The 23,764-nt window shown below is 45.1% G+C and overlaps 2 protein-coding genes across 2 annotated transcripts in view; one reads left to right on the top strand and one right to left on the bottom strand.

Moving 5' to 3' along the window:
• Nucleotides 1-99: 99 nt before the first annotated feature.
• On the bottom strand, nucleotides 100-21,327 carry cul3b (cullin 3b). Its single transcript, XM_031573995.1, has 16 exons — nucleotides 21,045-21,327; nucleotides 16,439-16,636; nucleotides 11,240-11,353; nucleotides 10,723-10,883; nucleotides 9,820-9,934; nucleotides 8,999-9,227; nucleotides 8,490-8,635; nucleotides 8,013-8,189; nucleotides 7,189-7,359; nucleotides 6,482-6,589; nucleotides 6,241-6,365; nucleotides 4,698-4,794; nucleotides 4,326-4,460; nucleotides 2,832-3,018; nucleotides 2,371-2,516; nucleotides 100-1,489 (listed from the first exon to the last, which is right to left on the bottom strand). The coding sequence occupies exons 1-16, from the start codon at nucleotides 21,105-21,107 to the stop codon at nucleotides 1,358-1,360; spliced, it is 2,304 nt and encodes a 767-aa protein (XP_031429855.1). The 5' UTR covers nucleotides 21,108-21,327; the 3' UTR covers nucleotides 100-1,357.
• Nucleotides 21,328-22,068: 741 nt separating this feature from the next.
• The window catches only part of LOC105895995 (guanylate cyclase soluble subunit beta-2-like), an 8,769-nt gene continuing 7,073 nt past the window's right edge, over nucleotides 22,069-23,764 (top strand). Inside the window, exons 1-6 of the mRNA XM_031572920.2 lie at nucleotides 22,069-22,077; nucleotides 22,764-22,837; nucleotides 23,045-23,139; nucleotides 23,230-23,390; nucleotides 23,512-23,611; nucleotides 23,716-23,764. The exon at nucleotides 23,716-23,764 is cut by the window's right edge and continues 178 nt beyond it. Coding sequence (XP_031428780.2) covers nucleotides 22,069-22,077; nucleotides 22,764-22,837; nucleotides 23,045-23,139; nucleotides 23,230-23,390; nucleotides 23,512-23,611; nucleotides 23,716-23,764 — 488 coding nt within the window. The remainder of the gene's footprint in view (nucleotides 22,078-22,763; nucleotides 22,838-23,044; nucleotides 23,140-23,229; nucleotides 23,391-23,511; nucleotides 23,612-23,715) is intronic.

The following is a 23,764-nucleotide window of genomic DNA, read 5'->3' as shown; positions in this document are numbered from 1 at the left end:
CCCCTGGTCAACAACATGAGGACTTTTAACTCACTTTGCACGTCTCCTTCACGCACAGAGGGAGATAAAACACAAAGCAGCAAATCCATTTATTCAGGGTTTTTTTTTTTTTCCTTTTTCTACATTTATTATGATGAAAACAAGGCCCTGTACAGTCCACTTCAGCAGTGAGTACAATAACAAGTATTTTACAATTTATACACTTTAAAACATGGTGTTCTGTTGGATCCTTCTTGAAATCCTGCAAAAAAAGACAGATAATTTTTCTAAACTGGACATGGCAGAACCCACTCTCCAAAACGAAAATAGAGCCGACACTCCCATTTTACAAATGGCTACACCAATATCGAAAACAAAACAAAAAAGTAAATGAAATAATCCAAAGAAACATGACAGACTAAGCCACCCAAACCCTAGTTTAGACTCCGAATGTGCTATTCCATCTGTCTTTTGAGAAGGCATGCTCTGGGGACTCCACTTGACCAGCAGGCCCCATCCCTGTACAATAAAAAAAAAAAAAAAAAAAAAAAACAACAAAAATAAAAATACAAAACAACCAGCCTTGCCTTGCCTCTTCTCATGCATGCGTATTCGCATAGCTCTGAGGTCACGGCCCAGGGGAAGTACGAGGGTGGAAATGCACTCCATGGCCTTCACCTGTCCGTGCTCTCCGCTCTCTGCTCTCTGTCTGAAGAGCCAAGGCAAGGAAGGAGCCCCTGGAGCCCTCATGGCCTGGGCGTTCATCTCAAGCCCTCCTGCCTACTATGGATAGCCAATAGTGTCAGACAATTTGTACAACCAGCATGGTGCCACAAAACAGAAGCACATTTACACCAACGTTCAAAAAATAGATATATAATGGAACAAAACTACTCTGGGAGGAGACTCTTCTCCATTGGTTAGTGGATGGTCTCCAGGGAAACAGGTGGGTGTAAGCCAATCGTTGTCTCTTTTTAGTTTGTGCACTTGGCACTGTTTTCCTGTTATGTTTCTAACAGGCAGAAGTGAAACAGTGGGGTGACACCAACTCCGCAGGCCCCTCCCCCCACACACACACACACACACACTCTGACCCCCACCCCCACCCCAGCCCCAAACTGGGATCCATCCCAGCTCCTCTGAGGACCACAGAAGAGATTTATTTAAAATTACCAAGAGCACTTACCAGGTTTCTTGAAAACATTTTGGTACAGAACTCTATGGTAGGAAAGGCCAGTCCCCCCCCTCCCCCCCGTCCCCAGGGTTTTGCCCAGTATCAATGAGAAAAAAAGAAACCCCCAGTTCATGCGCGTAACACAGTTCCAAAAGAAATCTCTCTTGTCATTTTCGTTTTCCACGTCACTGTATTTTGCATTCTTTATGCTACATATGTGTACACTTTGCGATCCTCGGGTGTTCTTGCCAAGTATTCTCTCTCAATAAGTCCTTCAATGCGCTTCTTAATCACCACAGGACTGGGAAGGAATCGCGCTTTCAGTTGCTGGGTTACCTGGAGACAACAGAGCGAACAGAACAAGGAAGTTATTCATGAACCACATACATCTAAAATCACTAAACTAGGCCCTCCGAATGTGACGAGCATTAGAAGATCTGCTTTCATGAATAACATACACCTAAAATCACTAAACTAGGCCCTCCGAATGTGACGAGCATTAGAAGATCTGCTTTCATGAATAACATACACCTAAAATCATTCAACTAGGCCCTCCGAATGTGACGAGCATTATAAGATCTACTTTCATGAACAACATACATCTAAAATCACTTAACTAGGTCCTCCGAAAGTGACGAGCATTAGAAGACCTACTTTCATGAACAACATACACCTAAAATCACTCAACTAGGTCCTCCGAATGTGACGAGCATTAGAAGATCTGCTTTCATGTTGACAGGGTGCCAGAAGCTGTGGTGCCTCACTCAGCTTCTTACTCTGAGAAAGCACGGCACCATTCTCACACAGATCACATATCCTGTCTGTACGCAGATGCCTATGACCTAGTCTCCTAATTACATAACTGCTTTTCAATGCACACAGGCACACAGCATAGTGCAGCTCACTTTCCAAAAGACAAAGGAAAATAGGTGTGTGTTTGAGAGTCTGCAGCCCAGTGAAATGTTTCTGGTACACAATACTATGACATTACAGTTGTGTGTGTGTTCGCTCACATCCACAAAGTACAATATAACTAAGGTATACAATGTGAACACCTTATTATCATAATTTGTGTTCACAAAAAAAAACTCTCTTGCAAAAAAATACTTAAGATGTCAGCATTCCAAACCTTATCATCAGCGTAAAGTGTGGATATTCTAACCAAACTCTCGCTTGGAAAGCAAGAAACAGAAAGCTGGCCATGCTGCTGGTCTCACCTCTGAAACTAGAACGTTGTGCTGCATCTTCTTCCTGGACTTCATGATGCGCACGATAGCCGCCTCAATCTCGTGCTTCCGGTCATCATCCACCTTCTGCCGCGTCTCCTTTCGCTCGGGGTCCGACTCGCCCTGCTTGGCAGCCACTGCAGTGGGATAGCACGCACACACACACACACACACACACAGACACACACACGCCAAATTCAAGTTAAAAACTCATGTCAATTTCAGCTAATCATGAACAGATGAACAAAATCAGTCTTTGTAAAAAAAATCCAATAATCCTTTGAACTGTATGTAAGAGGAGTGTTGGTGTTCTTTAACCCTAGAGTGTGTGTGTGTGTATGAGAGAGAGAGAGAGAGAGAAAGAAAGAAAGAAAGAAAGAGAGAGAAAGAGAGAGAAAGAAGAAAGAAAGAAAGAAAGAAAGAAAGAAAGAAAGAGAGAGAGAGTGTCTCACCTGTCTGGATTTTTACTCTGTGCAGTTTGGAGGTGAACTGGTCGTTGACGGTGAAGACGTGTCCGTTCTCGATCTCCTTGGACTTGGGCTCCTTGGTGAGGACCCGCTGCGTGGGCTTCCCACAGGCCAGAGACTGCAGCGCCCGCACCAGCTCCCGCTCGGGGATGTCCGTCTCCTGCTGGATCTCCTGCTCACGTGAGGCGCCACACACGGAGGGACGGGTGGACAGCCCGAGGGGGGGGGGGGGAGAGAGAAAGAGAGAGAAGGAGGGGGAGAGAGGTGGGGGGTCAGGGCTCATGATGATCGACACAACATTTATCACACTAACTTTACACTCTAGTAGAGAAAACACCTCCTCAGGTCTGTGGGTCGACGAAGCCTTAAATCATGACCTACACTCATAACTGACGTGGACATGAGAACAGTGAACTCATCAGCCCAAACCGCACACAACTGCAGCTACCCAACAGGATTTCTACACAAGCAAGCAAACAGGTAGCATTCATGTTCACAGAGAAAATACCCAGAGTTTGTGTTACTCAGATAAGAGTGCACTTATACTGACATGAGGGGCCAGGAAACACACTTTTGTTTAGGTACCCAGTTAGCACTTAGCACATTACACTAACATTAAAAGGGAGAAACAAATAAAACCTTGGACAAACACAATTTCTCGTCAAGACTAGGCGCCCACAGAAGCCATAGAAAAGCAATGGTCTGTGGTAAGTTGTTTATGTCAACAAACAAGCCTCTTGTGTTCAAAGCTGACTGCTCTTGGCCACGTTAAGAGGCAGAGGGCCAGACTTCAAGCCAACCATCAAATGTGGCCTGTGAAACTACAGGGTGACTCGAGGCCGCACAGCCCTGCTCAAAGCAGCAGGGGGCTTTGGACCAGTTCGAGTCCTGGTCCAGTCCTGGTCCAGTCCTGGTGCCGATACGAACCACTGTCCGATCAGAACTTACTTCATCCATTCAGTCACAAACATCTGGGTTACATTTACCTTTACTCGTTCATTTAGCAGACGCTTCGACCCAAAACATCTTACAGTACAGAACAGATCCACATTTCATCAGTTTGTGTATTGCTATAAGTATGTTCTTTAGTGACAAACGTGGGTAAGTTAACTCGGTTAACTAAGTGGTGAACCTCCTGATAGAAGAGCCCTTTGGCTTCAGTCTCCTAGCAGAACAAAGCTAATCATAGGGCGCTTCTTTTAGAAAGTTTTCCACTTACTCAGAGTTAACATATTATATTGAAGGGCAACGAGCAAAGCTTGTCGTGCATGAACTAAAGCGGTCGTGTGGCGTGTGGGACCACCGCGCTGATCAATCCATGTTTGCGCTTAGGATCTTATTTATGGTATTAAATTAGAAAAATGATTTTGCCAAGTTCTTATATTAGCTTTAGTTCATGCGCAGCGGACTTGTTGCTTTGCTCGCTGCCCGTCAATGAGATGAGGGCCCTGAGGGCTGTGGAGAACAGGATGGGAGTACCTCAAAAGTGGACTTCTCCCTGTTGTTGAAGAGCATGAGGATGGTCATCTGGAAGGTGGACACCTGCAGTATGTGCTTCCTGGTGTTGGAGCCGGTCACCTGGGCCCCTCCGACCCCTGCATCCGAACCATCCTCCTGGGAGAGTAGAGAGTGGGTGAAACAGTCAGACTAAAACCGCTCTCAACCTCAGCCACCCTCCCGGGAAAAAGGACAGCTTAAAACAGAAAGAGTAGTGCCTTTCTATCAGGTAAACATGGATCCTGGATTTCAAATCAAACTAGTTGCTACTGATTTATCTCGTTGTGCTTGTCACAAGATAAACCAACTAAGCCACAGTCTTGGACATAGAGAGTTATGGTTCTCTGACGGTACCTTTTTGATGGGGCCGTAGAACGTGGCGTTGAGGTCCGCGGAGCCCATGTGGTGCTGCAGGGTGAGCTGTCTGCCGCTGTGCTTAGCCAGATAGAACCTAAACCACACCAACACAACACCAACACCAGTCACAAACCAACGGACAAGAAACACCAGCTCAATACATCTGAACTTTAGTGCAGAAGCAAATGGAGCAAATTAACCTTTACATGTTGAAATCACATACTGCAGACTACTGAGTCTCTGGAGTATATGAACCTTTACATGTTGAATTTCGATTCAGAAAAGTTCATAATCGATTTTGTAATTAAAAAAAAAAAAAAATAAAAAAAATTACATTTTTAATTTTTTATTTATTTATTTTTTTACACATTCATTTTTTGTTGAAATGCAAGCTGCATCGATTATTGCATTGTTCATTGAAAGTCATAATTGTGACAAGGGAAAGCTTTTTCTCTAATAAAAAATAGAGAAGGTAATTCATCTGTTGATTTTCTTTAATTATCAAACACAAAGTAGGAAGTGATTTGAGACTCTGAGTGGCAAACTCAGATGTTTTAAAAATCGACATGCATCGATAATCGTTTTATCGGTTTAGAATTGATAATCGATAATCGGTTTAGAATTGATAATCGGTGTAGAATCGATAATCGGTTTAGAATCGAATCGTTGACCACTGAATCGGAATCGAATCGAATCGTGAGGTGCCAAGCGATTCCCACCCCTACTGCAGACTACTGAGTCTCTGGAGTATATGAACCTTTACATGTTGAAATCACATACTGCACACTACTGAGTCTCTGGAGTAAATGAACCTTTACATGTTGAAATCACATACTGCAGACTACTGAGTCTCTGGAGTAAATGAACCTTTACATCTTGAAATCACATACTGCACACTACTGAGTCTCTGGAGTAAATGAACCTTTACATCTTGAAATCACATACTGCAGACTACTGAGTCTGTGCTTACTGCCAGCATGAATTCATAAATAGACTTGATGGAAATTGATATTGCCATTAATTTATAGACTTACATTGCATTGCAAGCATGTTCTCCTGTGTGTGTGTGTGTGTGTGTGTGTGCCATGTGCATTGATACACCTTTGTTTAAAGCCCTAGCAGACATTCCCCCCCCCTGCCCCAGGTGGACGAATACACATCTATTGTCCACCATTTTGGCTTTGTGTGTGTGTTCCGGAACCTTCCGCAAGAAGGTCACCTCCCCTTCCCAACTTTGACCTGTAAGAAACATCCCCAATGTTGACCCTTGACCCCACTGTAAACTCCCATTATTGACTTGTATATATACTGTAACACTGTGAGGCTCTTTAGTCTTTGCCTGCCTCTACTCGATGTGGAATTGACTCCCTGCAGGAGCACCTTGAAATACACCTCCAGAAACCTTTGATTCGCCTCGTGGTCTTTGTCTAGAAGAGTGTCGGCCTAAGAAACCCCGTCAGACTGGATAGTTATTTGTTCTGAACAATAGGTGTAAACTTGGCAGAGATTAAAGCAACAACAACATCAACTGTGCCCTGACCTTCTGAAGACCTCAAAGGCGTGTCTGGGTGAGGGGGGGATGTTGCATTTGGGCGTGGCTGACTGGGTGGGCCAGTATCCTGTAGTGAGAACTCTTACTGTGAGGTCCACACCACCTAAAGACACCTGCAGAGAGAAGACAGGGAAATAAGGAATACTGTTTCAAATGTCAGGAACTGAACTTGTGAATCAAATTCATCGGAGCCACTCTGGACACTGAGAGGTGTAGCTGTGTGTCTCACCCCAGTTGATTGTAAATGCTGTCGGAACTCGTCCATGGTTGTGTTTGAGATGCTCATGTCCCTGAACATGCCTTCCAGTTTAGAGGTGAACTGACATCCGCACTCAGTCTGCAAAAACACACAACAGCTCGATCACGCACAGGGCTTCCACTCATTTGGACTAAACAACAGCTCGATCACGCACAGGGCTTTCACTCATTTGAACCAAACAACAGCTCTATCACACACAGAGCTTCCACTCATTTGAACTAATCAACAGCTCTATCACACACAGAGCTTTCACTCATTTGAACTAAACAACAGCTCTATCACACATAGAGCTTTCACACATTTTACCAACTTCCTCCCAAACCATTTTTTGAGTTTTCTATTAGCTGTAAACACATCTCCATCTCTAAATGAGAGTCTCTTCAGTTTCTATTACTTTCAGAAATGCACCACACCAACAACTTCAGTTTGAGAGGAAATACGCTTGACACAGTTTCAGGTCAGCTCAATAAAAAAAAAAAATAAATAAATAAATAAATAAAAGTTTTCCAAAGCCATTTTCAACACTTTTATTGCTTCGGAAAACGGAATAAAATTTTCCTGAACTTTCCCATAATGCCGATGGGAATTCATGCCTATACTAATGTGGATTGGCTAACTGGCTGGGCATCTTTTGGCTTCCTATGGAAAAGCAGCGGCCTGTATCCCCCAGGGCTCACCTTGAGTTTGGAGATCATATTTTTCTCGGAGTCGTCGGAGACGCTCTTGTTGGTGAGGAGTCTTCTGGCCAGGTGCTGCTTGTAGTACCTCTCAAACACATCCTTCTCCTGCATGAAGCGGAACAGCACCATGGCCTTGTCCAGGATGGACTCCACCTCCTGCTCCGTCAGCTACACACATGGGCAAGAGAGAGAGTGTGTGTGTTAGAGAGAGTGTGTGTTTGTGTGTGTGTGTGTGTGTGTGTGTGTGTGTGTGCTAGAGAGCACGTATGTGTGTGTGTTAGAGAGTGCGTGCGTGTGTGTGTGTGTGTGTGTGTGTGTGTGCAAGAGAGTGCGTGTGTGTGTGTGTGTGTTAGAGTGTGTGTGCTAGAGAGCGCGTATGTGTGTGTGTGTGTGTTACAGCGTGTGTACTCTGCTTCTGAGGCAGTGCTGATAGTGCTTTATTGAATTCTGCACATGAACATGACGCCAGTAATGATTTCAGATGCAGCAGCTGAGCCAGAGACTTCATTAGGGTATTAGCCAGCTAGCAGCACAAATGTGTTGTGTTCCATGTTTGTGTTCCATGTTTGTGACCCATGTTTGTGACCCATGTTTGTGTTCCATGTTTGTGTTGTCTTACAGACTGAACGGGACCATTCCATCAGATACACATCTCATAAAACACATGCATTATCAAACTCACAACAGTGGATAAATACACAGATGATCAAACTCCAAACAGAAAGGACTAAAGCATATGGTCACGTGTTTGTCTTTGTTGAGGTTCACACACACACACACACACGCACGCAGCACACACACACACGTAAGTGAAGACTTACTCCTTTGACTCCCTTCTTGAGCTTGTCATCAATGAATAGGGACAGGTACTCTGGTGAGCGCGAGTTCAGGTTGAGGAAGTACTCAAAGTCGCCCGCAATGGTCTGCTTGAAGAGGCGGTCGTTGTTGAAGGACTCCAGGAGGAAGCGGTCGAAACGAGACTTCAGGTCCAGAAGACCCTGACATCGGCGAGGGAGAGAGAGAGAGAGAGAGAGAGAAGACAGGACATCACACACAGAACATCTCCAGAAACACCACCACTCTACTCTACTTTACTTTACTCTACTCTACGTTCACAATCTACTCTACGGGGATGACTCTGTTACTCATGTGCACAGACAGACAGACAGACAGACAGACAGACAGACAGACAGACAGACACATTTCTATTCTTTTGGTTTAAATGTGTTTAGTGTGTTTCAGGTGCTGGCTCTCAGGTATGTGAGAGGTGCGGGTGGGGGTGGGGGTGGAGTGCTTACCTGGATGTAGTCCACAGGGTTTTTGCCCTCCCCCTCCTCAGACACCAGAGCCTTGCCTTGCTCCCGCAGGTACGAGCTCATGCACTCACACATGGTCTTCAGGCCGTTTGGCACGCGGCTGAACAGCTTGTACATACAAGCCAGGTCTAAAAAACAAAACAAGCACAAACATGACATACTGTTTTATAATAAACCTTGGACAAGACCACGACAGACACAACCTAAAAGACTGAATCTAAAATACAATGGTCTCATCAATTACTGACAGCACAGCATGAATACAAAGCTTTACCCCACTAGTAAGGTACCAAAATACTTTCACACAATTACAGTCCTATGCCATGACATCCTTGTTAAAAACACATGTAGCATGATACACCTTCTGTCAACATGTCAAATAAAAAATTATTGTAACATTGAACCATGACCAAAACACTCCTGACGTACCAAATACCTCAACAGTATCACAATGCTTAGCGACTCATGAGAACGCGTGTAGCTGACCACACCTTCTGTCTTGCCGTTCTTGAGCATGTGGACCAGGCCCGAGTTCTCCATCTCCACGATGGTCTTCATGTGTTTGGAGATGAGCTCCCGCTCCACCACCTTCACGATGGGCTCCTCCGTGGACTTGTCCAGGCAGTGCATCACCCGCTCGATCTCCTCGTTGATCCGTGCCTCCACCTTCTTGATGTACACGCTGGCACAGTTCTCTGCTAGGAACTTCTGGCTCTCCATCTGAGGACATGCAGGAGGTGAGAGAAGGAGAGAGAGGAAAGAGGAAAGAGGGAGAGAAAGGAAAGAGGGAGAGAGAGGAGAGAGAGAGAGAGCAGAGAGAGAGTAGAGGGAGAGAGAGGAGAGAGCGAGCAGAGAGGGGAGGGAGAGAGAGAGCAGAGGGGAGAGAGAGAGAGGAGAACACTAATTTAATTACTCTAAATGTTCCATGGTCGCTGCCAGTCCACCCTTGAGCACAGGGAGAAACCTCAGGTCTGTGGGTTAATTAGGAGTCACGAGAAAGAAACTTTAAATCATGACATGAACCCATAAACGATGTGAGCATGAAAACAGGTAGGCCTGAACCCACCAGCCCCTTCAGAACTGCAGCTGCCCACGATGAGGTCACTACACAAGCATAGAGGCAACCCTGAGACCCACATGCCTTCCAACAGAGCACACAGTCTGTTAGACAGAACAAGGAAGAGATCTACGCTGTACGGCCCCGCAGTTCAACTCACACACACACGATACGAATTATCTCTAAATCAAATCTGTGCGCTGTTAAACCGTGTTCAAATCAATTTAACTGACTAAGGGAAGACAGCTCACAAACCTGGAAAAATTCTGCTGACATTTCTAAAAACGGGGCCTCGAAATCCTCTTCGTAGACGGACCTCCCCTCGAGGCCTAGGATCATCAGCATCTGGCAAGCGTTACGGATGGCCCCCCTGGCGCGGACAAAGGAGGGGAAAAAGAGAAAGGAGTGAATCAGATGAAGACATGGAAGAACCCCCTTGCATCCGCACTGGCCTGAGAAGCCCTCACAACATGAATACATCAACAGAGGAGGGGGGGGGGGTGAAGGGAAGGGGGAATATCTCCAGCAACCATCCTGCTATTTTCATGCTAATTCACTCTTATTCCTACTCCATGCAAATACAAATCACATTTTCTGTTGACTGCATCTGCTAAGGAAATGTTTAAAAAGTAGTTAATAGTGTACAGAATAATCATAGATCTAGTTTACATACAGAGCTGGAAAAAAATCCTAAATTCACACGTAACCCACTTTTCACTTGGCTAGTGAAAGGTGAAAGTTCTTTTCTTTTCAGGTTTCTTGCATTCTTGCAAGTACTTTGAAGACACAGTACTGCCTGCTGCCGAGTCTATGATATATGATATCATTTTAATCCAAAAGTGACTTGGGTACAATCTTCTGAGATGAGTTTAAGGTGTCCTTCCTGTCCTGATTATCCCAACTATTTGTCTCTGGCAAATCACTATGACTCTTATCAGTGTTCAGGCATAACCATGAAAAAGCCCATTTTGATCTTAGGGTAGGAATACAGGGTGTGTGTGTGTGTGTGTGTGTGTGTGTGTGTGTGTGTGTGTGTGTGTGTGTGTGTGTGTGTGTGTGTGTGAGAGAGAGAGCGAGAGAGCGTGTTAGCGTGTGTGCGTGAGTGCGTGCGTGAGTGCGTGAGTGCGTGCGTGTGTGCGTGTGTGCGTGCGCACGCACCTGTCCACCACCTCTCCCTTCCTCTCGCGGGCGATCATGTCCAGGAGTGTTTGTCTCAGGTGGTCTCGTATGCAGCCGTAGCGCACCACCTGGTCTCTGAAGATGATCAGCCCCAGGTTGTACACGTTCTCCACGTTGTTCTGCTGTACGTACACCCGGTCCTGGGAGAACAATCACAGCCTGCATCAGCCACCAATCAACCCTCATCATATCAAAGAAACCCACCGTCAAAAACTAAAAAAAAGTAGTGTACAAAAACATCAGTGGTATGCAACCTATACTACTTAAAAAGAAAACCAACCCTATAACTAGTCTAAAGGTTATTGAGTATACTGTGTGAGTCAATAAAAAAAAAAAAGTCATATGAGGATATTTGTAAAATACAGTGATGGTCCCAAAGTGTGAATGTACTATGTTCATTGTAATGCGGGTCTCAGTCTACAGCTGTAAGAGTATCCAAAAGTGTGTGTATTGTGTTGAAACACACGCAGAGGAGCAGCGGAGCAGTGACACACACCATGTACATGAGGATGTCTCTGATCATGACCATGGCTGTCTGATGGTCGTTCCAGGCTTGGTTGAGGGTCTGTAGGAAGTTGTTGTTGAGGGAGTTGAGCACATCTTCTCGAACCTGAGGAAGACAAGAGACAAGAGGTGAGACATTGTGAGTTATTTGGCCTGAGTGTCTTTAGGCAAAGGAGAACAAACGTAGAGTAACTTGTGTTTGAGGAGAGGGGAATCTCGATTGTCTGAACACTGAAAGGGAATTTCATCTCCCATTTGTCTCCCTTGTGAGATGTTACTAATAAATGTGTGTTGCTCAGGGTCCACATGACGCTAAAACAAGTCTGTCTATGACTGGGCAAACAACCAACACCCGTCACCACCACTAATATTTGAGCCTTCAGAGAAAACCATACAGACGAACTCAGATCTGCAGATCACTACAGCTGACCCTCTGTTCATAAGACTCCACTCCTATACGCCCTTCATAAAACGCCACTAGGGCCAATGATTTTCCGCGATAACGGAAAACGGACGGAATTCGCGGAACGTACCCTTTGAAACGGAATTGCAACTTTCAAACGGAAACACCATTTTGTGCATCAAAATCGCCCAAATTCCCCTGTATTTTGTCCTGCAAGACTGTATTTATTTCAAATAAGCACAACAACGATTGCAAGGATAAACAAACATTGAACAAAATGAACAAAAAAAAAAAACATTGAGAAAATGTCACGTCTGTGTTGAACTCCGCTCCGTCCACGCCCCCCTATTCAACGGTTGACGCTACAGTCACATTAATTCGCGCATCGCCTGCAAATAATGTTTTTTTAGTCTTCTGTTCTGTTGATTCACCAAATGTGAAACGCAAAACTCATTTTTTTTTAACGGAAAATCATTGGCCCTACGCTACCTCAACCACTTCAGTCAACCCTCCCCTTTAACACGCTACCTCAACCAAAAACACTCTTCAGTCAACCCTCCCCTTTAACACGCTACCTCAACCAAAACCACTCTTCAGCCAACCAAACCTCCCCTTTAACAGCCAGTTGCGGTGCGACATGCCGAAACGCTCATCGTCTCCAGTGAAAACAGGTAAAGTGAGTGTGCTTTAAAGTTTACGAGCGGAGCATGAGAATGCACAGCTGTCAGGCCAGTCCATAAAGCTCCGATGGATTCTCTCCACCACACACACACACACACACACGCACACGCACGCGCACGCGCACGCACGCGCACGCGCACACACACACACAGAGACACACACACACACTCACACACACACCTGGTGCTCGTCAGGGACACAACACTGTCAGGGCCATTTAGAGGCCTGCCTTTAGACATCATCACTCATTAAGCACACATGGCCTAGTAATAGTCTGCATCACTAATACCAGGACAAGGGCTCACTGCCTAATTAGCAGACTCGTTATGTCCAATGACGGTCTGTGACACGGCACACATGACCCAGGGTTCTGCACTGACCAGCGTTCATGATCCCAGAAGGACTAAAGCCCAATGATGTGGAGGCACAACTGCAAGGACCGACCCCAGCACACTGGGAGGGGCTGGCTCTTTCAGGCCATAAATAGAGCCTCTTTTAAAGACCATCCGTGACCCCTGACCCCTGACCCTTGACCCATGACCCCTGACCCTAGCTTGGGCCTGCACCCCTAGCCAATCTTTCATACAACGGAAGGCTGTACGCCCACTACCAGACAACACGCTGGACAGGTCTGCTCAGCTCCTTCTGCAGAAAGGAGAGGCCCTGGCCTTTCAGTTTGAATCAGTCAGGTTCGGAACAGGTTGTACAAGTAACTCTGTTTGTTTGTGTGTGTGTGTGTGTGTGTGTGTGTGTGAGAGAGAGAAATTGTGTTTGTGTGTACAAGAGGGAGGGGGAGTATGTGTATTTGTATGTGTGAGAGAGAGAGGATTTGTGTTTGTCAGTATGTACGAGAGAGAGGGTGTGTGTCTGCATTGCCAGCTGGATTATAGCAGCTCCCGGGCACTTGGGAAATTAATGCCAGCCTTGACCTCGAGTCTCTGCATAAATGCCCCACAATCACAGATAAGCCCCTGTGCCTCTGGGGCAACCTGCTCCTCCTGAAGCAGTGCAGGGTATTAGGGCAGTGATTATGCCACAGCACCCTCCCTGGGTCAGCGCCAGCACCGCCAACTGCCCTCCTCTCGACTACTCTACCATCACTGGGCTAAACTGCCCCCCTCTCTACCATCACTGGGCTAAACTGCCCCCCTCTCTACCATCACTGGGCTAAACTGGGACTTCATGCAATGGAGCCTCACATGGCTCCTGACTCAGAAGCAGACCTGGGCCTCGCCACTAATGCTAACCAAAGCACCCATAGGCAAGGCTTGCCACTATGCTAACCAAAGCCCTCATAGGCAAGGCTTGCCACTATGCTAACCAAAGCCCTCATAGGCAAGGCTTGCCACTATGCTAACCAAAGCCCTCATAGGCAAGGCTTGCCACTATGCTAACCAAAGCCCTCATAGGCCAGGCTTGCCACTATGCTAACCAAATCCCTTATAGGCAAGTCTCTGCACTCTGCAGCCATTTTGGCAACGACTCCGGGCAGAAAGATCAGCCTCCTCCCTTGGCCAGATCTGAGCCAGGTCTCAGCCAGGTCTCAGCAACACTGTCCAGGAAAGTACGTGCACAGCAGCACGTGGGCGAATGAATCAAACTTCACACACATAGCAACCAACACAACAAACAAACAAACAAACACACACACACACAGAGATGATGTGATGTAATTAATAATGTGGTCATAGAGCGGGGCAATGTTGTCATTTGGTATACATAACTGTGTTTTCTGAGAGGCCAGAGTCTCTGGGTATCTGAGCACAAACTCTCTGCCACTCCAGAAACACTAGCACACAAGCAGTCAGAAAAGCACCCATTTGAATAACAAATGTACAGTGTGAGCCAGGCCAAATAGTTCACATCATTACTCCTGTTATCCCAGAGGGGGCCCTCACAGCACAGCAGCACTGGGCAGCAAGATTACACCACAGAGAGAGGAGGGAGATAAGGAAGGGGTGGAGAGAGAGAGAGAGAGAGAGAGAGGAGGTGAGAGGGAGAGAGAGGGGGGGGGGGAGAGAGAGAGAGTAGGGGAGAGAGAGAGGCAGAGAGAGAGGCAGAGAGAGGAGAGAGAGAAGGGGAGAGAGAGAGAGGCAGAGAGAGAGAGAGAGGAGGTGAGAGAGAGAGAGAGGAGGTGAGAGAGAGAGGAGGTGAGAGAGAGAGAGAGGGAGGAGGTGAGAGAGAGAGGGGGGAGAGAGAGAGAGGAGAGAGCGAGAGAGAGGGGGGGGGGGAGAGAAAGAGAGGGAGAGAGAGAGAAGGTGGGGGAGAGAGAGGGAGAGAGAGAAAGAGAGGGGAGAGAGAGAGAGAAAGGTAGGAAAGAAAAGAGGAGAAGTGGATTTGAGGAAGGTCAGAGCCAGGGAAATCCACCTTGCATAACACTACGGCATACTTTCCTGCTCTTAATTAATAATGACCGGAAATAATTCATGCTGTTGCAGAAATCTCTTCTTGAATGTTGTGGTTTTTTGTATTGATCATTTTCTATCGGTTAGATAAATGAAAAGCCTGGCCACACAAGACAAGTCTGCACAAGAAGGAATCATCCCTGATAACCTAACATGTAATCGGCTTGTTTCCTGTCCCACCTCTGGCGCTTTCTACACTCTCAAATTATCCAGTACACTTCTTAACTGTTGACATTTGTTAGGAAGGCTGGTAACAAAGGTTTAATGGCATATCAGCAGAAAGTTGTCAAAAATAGCAAAAGGTCAAATGATACTAATAAGCCTCAGCTGAGACTAACTCCTGCTGCTACCATCAGCATACACATTGTCAGGAAGAGAACCACTTTAATGCAAGATCTGGGATCGGTGTCCTAGTCTGGCTAAAGACTCACTCTTCACTGGGCCTACAGTCTGGCTAAAGACTCACTCTTCACTGGGGCCTACAGTCTGGCTAAAGACACTCTTCACTGGGGTTAGGGCATACAGTATGAGCGACTACAGAGACGTTGACAGACCCAGGTTTTGTAGGTTTAATGGATAGAGTCGTCCAAGCACACAATAAAGAAAGCTGCACAGGCTGTGGGCTGGATGTCATCATTCATAATGTGAGGTAGGCTACTAGGGGATCCAATCACTCATTTGGTGCTCATTGTGTAGGCTTCTAGCCCAGTTTGAATCCAGTGGAAGTGTGTGTGTGTGTGTGTGTGAGTGTGAGTGTGTGTGTGTGTGTGTGAGAGTGTGAGTGTGTGTTAGAGAGAGAGTGTGAGTATGTGTGTGTGTGTGTGTGTGTGTGTGTGTGTGTATGTGAGACAAAAAGTTTCAAACCACAATGAGTGCAGTGAGTACAGATTTGGCAGAGGCCGGCTCCGCTCATCAATTAGGCTAACTAAGACCGTGACGCTACAGGGCCTTTCATGACGCTAGGCTAACTAAGACCGTGACGCTCCAGGGCCTTTCATGACGCTAGGCTAACTAAGACCGTGACGCTACAGGGCCTTTCATGACGGTAGGCTAACTAAGACCGTGACGCTACAGGGCCTTTCATGACGCTAGGCTAACTAAGACCGTGACGCTACAGGGCCTTTCATGACGGTAGGCTAACTAAGACCGTGACGCTACAGGGCCTTTCATGACGGTAGGCTAACTAAGACCGTGACGCTACAGGGCCTTTCATGACGCTAGGCTAACTAAGACCGTGACGCTACAGGGCCTTTCATGACGCTAGGCTAACTAAGACCGTGACGCTACAGGGCCTTTCATGACGGTAGGCTAACTAAGACCGTGACGCTACAGGGCCTTTCATGACGCTAGGCTAACTAAGACCGTGACGCTACAGGGCCTTTCATGACGCTAGGCTAACTAAGACCGTGACGCTACAGGGCCTTTCATGACGGTAGGCTAACTAAGACCGTGACGCTACAGGGCCTTTCATGACGCTAGGCTAACTAAGACCGTGATGCTACAGGGCCTTTCATGACGGTAGGCTAACTAAGACCGTGACGCTACAGGGCCTTTCATGACGCTAGGCTAACTAAGACCGTGACGCTACAGGGCCTTTCATGACGGTAGGCTAACTAAGACCGTGACGCTACAGGGCCTTTCATGACGCTAGGCCTCTGAGCCTCTCATGTGGTGGTGACTTGTTTGGAGAGTGAAGCCTTACTTTGTTGATGAGGTGCTCCGTGACGACCTCTCGCAGGCCTGTGTACAGCTTCTCCCCGTGCTTGTGCAACACCATGGTGTATGCATTCCTGTAGAGCTCCTCGAAGCTCAGGCCGCTGTTGTTCTTCCTCTGGATCTCCTGGATGGCGTTCTTCAGAAGGTCCCAGATGTTGTTGACATACTTCTCATCCATAGTCATCTGTTGGGGGGGGGGGGGGGGCAGAAAGGTGCATTTAGACAAACATACAGAAGCCAGGGAGTTCTCATTTGGGGGCATTCACGTGACCAATGAAATCATGAGGTGCAATCTGAATGGGTTTTCATGGAATGCTCGCTTGTTACTGTAGCACTCTAGTCATTCACTCGCAATCTCTTCCAAAAACCTGTGTTCTGTGCTAGCTAGTCTGGAGTGGCAAGAAGTTAATTCATGTTGTGCTGAGCGTTAGTCACGCCGAGAGAGAGAGAGAGAGAGACTCTGGTTCGGTTCAGTTAGCGCCCTACACTGAGAGACCCAAAGAAGGCTACTGCACAAACTGAAAGCAGTTTGTTCCGCTGGGATAGGTCTGGCCGACAAAACACCCAAGCCCCCTCAGGTGCGGGGGAAATAGCATGCATATTTGCATGATGCAACGGTGCTGTAATCAGGTGTAATAAAATGCAAAGCATACATCTCTCTCACACACCATCATGGTCAGTCCAAACCCATTCCAATGACTGCGTGTGAGATCCACGGGCGGCCACCCTCACACACTCAGGCGCCAGCCACAGCGGAACAGAACAGTGATCTCAGCACTCATTTCCAATGACAAGCGTGCTGTAAACATCACACAGACACAACTGTCCACTCCACACGTGGGTCCCGTGTGCTAAAAGTCACAATACAACAAAAAGCACAGATACAGATGTGAGTGTGAGAGAGAGAGAGAGAGAGAGAGAGTCAGACAGACAGACACAGAGAGTCAGAGGGGAAAAGTGTGTGTGAGTGAGAGAGAGAGGGAGGAGAGACCCCTGTGAGAGGCTGAACAAGAGGAATCCTGAATGCATAAGTAATAAGTGGGTCTAACATTGAGAAATAAAAGGGAACAGACACTGCGGGGGGTATGAGCACGGTAGGAACTACCATCTGAACCACACGCCAGGTTGATTAAGCCCACAGCAACAACCTCATCCTTCCACGCTTTTCATTCTTCTTCACCTTGCCATGGATCTGTGTGTCCTCTAGTGCTTTAGAATGCTGAAGACACACAGGATGTGATGGAAGCATGCCGAGGTGCACCGTGGAAGGCATCTGGCGCAGCCCTGGCACTGATCTGGCGTAGATCTGGCGGGTGCCTGCCAGTCAGGGCTGGAAGGGTTCCAGAGACAGCTGGACATTAGGAGGAAGCCGTCCTCCATGCAGGTTTGGGTATACACACACACACACACACACACTCACACTCATGTTCCTGTACTGGTTTTCTGCATATTCAGTGGCTTACTATGTGATGGGTCACTAAGTACACAGCTACTCATCACAAGGTAGGGAACCATGCCTGCGGCTAATAGTCCAGGTGACAGGTGACAGACAGACACACAGTGTGGAATCTTCTTTTGACCTTTTAGAAGCATAAACACCACAGTCACACAGCCGACATACATCTCTGAGGTGTCTTGTGTTAATAATGAACCAGAGATCTGGGCCCAGACTACTACCGCGCACTTGAGCACTTCAAACACTGACTTTCAGTGCTTAGGGCGTTCACACTGACAGAACCAGCAGAATTCAGGGCACTGAAAGTACCCGGATTGCGCACTGAAATGGTAAAATAAATGCAGTGTAAAACGATGGACACTACTCGCCCTAAACGGGCGCCGTCTTGGCTACATAGCAGAAGAGGAGGAGCCCTTTCGGCAGCTTTTCAGTTTGTAAAGTTGACTGACTGACACCACGCAAATCACTTCAACCATTGTTGCTGGTTGCTGTTGCATAGTTATTTTAAGACACTTTTTGAGATCATCATTAACTGTTCAGACTGTAACTACAAACATCCCTTAAAACAAACACTGGATGTTAACCTATACAGGGTATACTACATAACAATATACCACATAATCAAAATGTTCCATTCTGGCCTAAGATAACAACAACATAGTCACATTCCTAGTGAAAGCTACCAGGTTACGTCCAGAAAATAATTACATGAAAATGTAGGGTTTATGAGAAGACTTGCAGTGTTGTCCAAAGAGACATTGTCAAAATGATGGGAGATAGTGAATGCATTAGTCATTATCATAAGTTGTATTCTAAAATTACACACGGCGGCTTAATTCATTCTAGCTGTTGCTAAATCAGTCAACTGCCCCTTTAAGGAATCCAGTAACACATCTAGACATTTAGTATCCACTACCAGAAGTTGTCAGTATCAAATGAAGCTAACCACAGCGGAAGCACAACAATTCATAGGCCTCCATTAAATAATTCTAGATTTTCGTCAGCTACTCAGCACATTGCTAATAAGCAAAATATAGGATTTGAGGATGACTTGCTAATTCAAATGTAATGACAAAATACTTGTGAGTAACGGTTTTCCTGTTATCCTTGCTTTAGTGGGTTTTTGTTTTGGAAGAGAGTTTCAGCAGCTTGACCGGCAAGTGATTTTGGCAATAGATCGCTTCACTTTTGTGGTCATGTGACCTTGAACTGGGGCAGCAAACCACAACAAACCTCTCTACCTAGGCTACAGGAGTCTAGAAAGGCCAGTTTGTGTTGTCTCTGAATCACTGGAAAAAAAGTTCAGTGACACAACTAGGGTTTAAGATCATGATGGTACAGTTTCTAATGCCCACCTTACAAAGAAGTGTTGCCCGCCCCCCCCCCCCCCCCACCCCCCCCATATAACAGCACCCTCGCCCATTGGCACCGCTCTGAAGTGGATCCAGCGGAGCTTCGATGCATGATGGGCTCTTGTGTGGGGCGCCGGGTGTATCTACTGTCCACTCCGTCACACGCACCCTTTGCACCAGGAGTCATAACAGAACTGACAGCATTCCACCAGGCCAGTGCAAAGATAGCCTGGAAATTGCAGAGACGCTCTGAGCCATCAGACGACATCTCTTTAATTATTAGTTGGATATTAGGCGCTTCTCGCGTGTATCGACATCTACCAGAAGTTCCATGATAACTGAGACAAATCACTCTTTTGGTTTGAAAGGAAAAGGACATGCATTACATGCAACGGCTTGGGGTGGCTTAAATGTGTGGATGCTGAGAGGTATGAACACACTCTCGACAAAGACTGACCAAATGTTAAGGAATATACAATATAGACCAATCACTTGAGAGGCAAGTACATTAAACGCCTCAAACAAACTCTGCATGCAGAATACTTGTCCATGCTGAGAAGGTACACCAAATATCATAATAGCAAGCATACAGATGGCTACATACAGTCCTTCACACTATGGCAGCAAGATTAATGGATATGTCTAATTCATATTTTTCATATAGACCTGATGTATAATACACTGTTGTCTCACTGTTTCAGTAGTATGAAATAAAGCTGGTGAGTCTTACAAGGTCAGATTGCTTGACAACACTGCATTGTCTTAAAGAAATAACACGCACACACACACACACACACACACACACACACACAACAAACTGAAGGTTTCCATTGCCTGGCAAACAACGTCATCTGGATGCTTATTAATTGGTCTTGCTGGCAAAGAAGCTAACAAGAATGTCAACAGTAGTGTAACAATCTCCAAATAACGATCAATGTTGCGAACGACAACCTTCACCAACATGTTACATTGCCAAGTTAACAAACATTTTGACGACAGGCCCTCTTCTTTCAAGTGAATGACAAACGTCTCAGTGGTAGAAAATGTTCAGCCACAACCAAAGTGGTGTTTCTGGTATTGCCACCATGCGTTACTCTACTACTTACACCAATCTAAAAAACAGTGTTTCTCAGTAGGTTAACCTGATATTGACGTTTATGATAATGTTGGCTTGCTGTTGTCATACTCATGATCAACATAGCTAGCTAGCAGTTTTAACTTGCTGCCAAAAACATAATCCAGGATTTATTGCCACGTAAACAGAGAAGACATAAGCTATTATCTACAGTGCCAATATAAAGTACTTATATGCATCTATATACCAACTGTAGGAGACCAAAATACACTATGAAAAATATTAAATAAGTTTATAGCTAGCTAACGTTACGTGCCATCCGTATTCAAACTGACCCAGCTAGCGTTAGCAAGCTAGCAAGACAGCTAATAAGTGTCAACAGGGGCCTTTGCTAAATAGTTAGCTAGCTAACAAAGGTACAACCGAACTGTTTAGCTAACTAGCTAGCTAACGTTAGCTAAACAACGAGTTGGTTGGTGAGGTTTGCTCTAGCTACTGCAATACACTAGTAGTTAGCTAAAGGATAATTCTGACAATGCAATTATCTGTCATGATACAATAATATATCGTGATGGATAACTGTAAAAGTAGCTAGCTCCAAATTGATCATTGTACGTTAGGCCTGTAGACCTGCGCCATCTGATTATATCCTCGCTGCTCGAGTAAGGGGCTAGCCGAGAAAGTTGTTCTGTCTACGGCCGGTACTTACAGGAAAAGCTCGTATTCTCATCTTGGTGTCCTTCTTGGGGCCGCCTTTGCTAAGGTTGGACATACTTAGGTTTCTTTATTTAACTGTAACTATTTACATGAAAATCTTCTCTGGGAAGGGACAAAGGAGTAAGTTGGTGGAGCCGACTGTCAGCTTCCACTTGACCTTCCCCGAAAGTGAGTGTCCCCTCTCTGCGATTAGTTGTTGACAATCCACCGCCGTTTTCACTCAACTCTGCCTCCACATTCAATGATGGCGGACCACCAGCTATCGCTGAATGAGGCTTATGAACTGCAACTCACGCGAGAATAAAAATGCGCTGTTGTGAAAATATGTAGCATATACATTTCTAAATATGCCCATATTAAATATGAGACTATTGTCAAAAAACAACAACAACAACAACAAAAAGAACAGTGCAAACCGCACATGCAACTGTAACGCGTTATTCGAGTTTAGTAGCAGCCTACGTTTTATTATTATTATTATTATTATTATCAATAATACTACTCATAATAATAATAATACTCATAATAATAATATTCATCATCATCATCATCATCATCATCATCATCAAGGCTCTGTGATTCATCCAGCGATTGGAAATCTAGGCTATTTTTATACCTGTAAAATTCTTACTTTTCAAATTGCCCCAACCTGTCCCTCAATAGGCCCGTTTATAGATTTGTTTTTCCCACATGTAGCCTACACACTTGAGAATTAAGTTGAGTTGAGTTTGACTTGTTTCATATAACAGAGGTCTCCAGATTATACAGACTGTGAAGGTAGGCTGCCATGAAAACTACAACCATCTGCCAAAAACAATTATCTGTTTTTGTAAAATCACTAATATTGGGTCTCTTAAATTTTAGTTAATAGGCCTACATTGTTTTCCAAAATGATATTCTTCAAACGACACTCTCAATCATTTTAGAGATTTAAAAAATACTTTAATAACACCTGAAAATATATTGCAATTTATTTTTATAAAAAGAAGTCTTTTCTTTAATCATTCATTCCTAACATGAAAGAGGTGGAGAAATTATCTTATAAATATAATAAGCCTGCAGAACCTGCAAGAAATGGCTTGCATTTCTTCCACACGTAAATCAAGTTGATATGAAACGGCATGCTGATTTTATATTTGGAATTGCAGACAAATGCGGCCACTCATGCCTTGGCAATAAGACCGAAGTGGTTAATGAGGTAGATATAGCCGCGTATTGGATGTAACAGTCTATTGGGGCATGACAGCTTTCGTGTTGATGTCTTGGAGCCTATACAACAGCGCTGCGTGCTAGCTTCGACATCATCCTTGAGACGGTTGCCTGATACCCTGGAGATTTCAGCAAAGAATAATTAATTTCACTTAATACAGAACCTATTGTTGATTATAAGATAATTTTGTTCAACAGAATTAATGGCAACATTGAGTAGATCATCCAATACTTGCTTGAAAACGCAAAACATTCAAACGACCCTTCATGAAAATAAGATGTCAAGTTTTTGAGGAGGGCTTTATGGAGCAAAGGAAAAGCGATGGTGAGTCCGGATGAGCTTAAGCTTAAGCTTTTCATATTGTATTTAAATGTCAAATTATTATCTACTTAAATTGAATCTCTTTGAAAATTCCTGAACAATTCAGAAACAAAGTAAGATCTGATTAATTCGTTCGTTCCGTACAGTAAATGGCTTTCAATTAACTTTTTGTGTCATCAGTATGGATTTATCAACACGTGTCTGAAGTCGCTTGTGATAGAAAAGTTTGGAGAAGACACTTGGGACAAACTCAGGTATCCCTATGGAATATAGTCACGAAAACAGAGAGCATCTCGTATGCAGAGTATTTCCGGTTTGCTCCAAGAGGGGGCAGTGCAGCTTCACATTATTACCGTTCAAAAGACAAAACTATTACTGAAAAATTCAGTAAAATCAGTTTGCATTTTTCACTTAAAATTCACTTTTATGCGTTACTTTTATTTATTATTACCATTTTGCAGGGATGAGGCAGGCGTTCAAGACACTTTCATGACATATGAGGTGTACAAGGATGACATAACGATGAGATTAGTCTCAGAGGCCTGCAAGCTACTAGGTAACATCAATCACATCTATGCTCTATTGACTGCTTGTTATTGTTATATATTTGACCAAACAACTGCTAATACGCTGTATGTGTCTGAAGATGTTAAGGCAGACATCGTGTTGAGACAGTTTGGCGAGTACTTCTTCGAATTTTGCAAGAGATCTGGGTATGACCATATGTTGCGAACCCTTGGAGGAACCCTTTTTGAATTCATTGAGAATCTGGATGCTCTCCATGGCTTCCTGTCCCTCTCCTATAAGGTAACTTTGTTGTTGTATGCAACTGATGCACTGACAGAAAATTAGTCTCCATTGAAATGAATGTAAGATTTTACTCATAGCTTGAAACAAGTCACAGACCGAAGGCCATCTTTGTTTTTAGGAGATGAATGCACCCTCGTTTAGAGTGGAAAAGAACAAAGATGGGTCCATGCTTCTGCATTATTACTCTGACCGCAGGGGTCTCTGCCACATTGTCCCTGGTGATTACTGAAGGATTTGTTGTATATAATATACGATAAAGTTTTATCATTTTGTAGTGGGAGTGTTGCATAATGATTGGGTTATTTATTAATTCATTTCACAGGTATAATTGGTGCAGTGGCGAGAGACTTTTTCAACAGCACAATAACAAT

The sequence above is a fragment of the Clupea harengus genome, chromosome 9 (assembly GCF_900700415.2).
Source record: "Clupea harengus chromosome 9, Ch_v2.0.2, whole genome shotgun sequence".
In the NCBI taxonomy this organism is placed as follows: domain Eukaryota; kingdom Metazoa; phylum Chordata; class Actinopteri; order Clupeiformes; family Clupeidae; genus Clupea; species Clupea harengus.
The sequence above is the reverse complement of the archived record's forward strand: the minus strand, read 5'-3'. Positions and strand labels throughout refer to the sequence as shown.

Bases quoted from the DNA above. Each gene is read 5' to 3' on its own strand.
- cul3b (XM_031573995.1), bottom strand. From the start codon at position 21,107: ATGTCCAACCTTAGCAAAGGCGGCCCCAAGAAGGACACCAAGATGAGA. The intron at 11,354-16,438 runs GTAAGGCTTCAC...TGTCTTCCTCAG, and splicing joins CGGAGCACCTCATCAACAAA to GTTCGAGAAGATGTGCTCAA. The intron at 6,366-6,481 runs GTGAGACACACA...TTCTCTCTGCAG, and splicing joins AGCATTTACAATCAACTGGG to GTGTCTTTAGGTGGTGTGGA.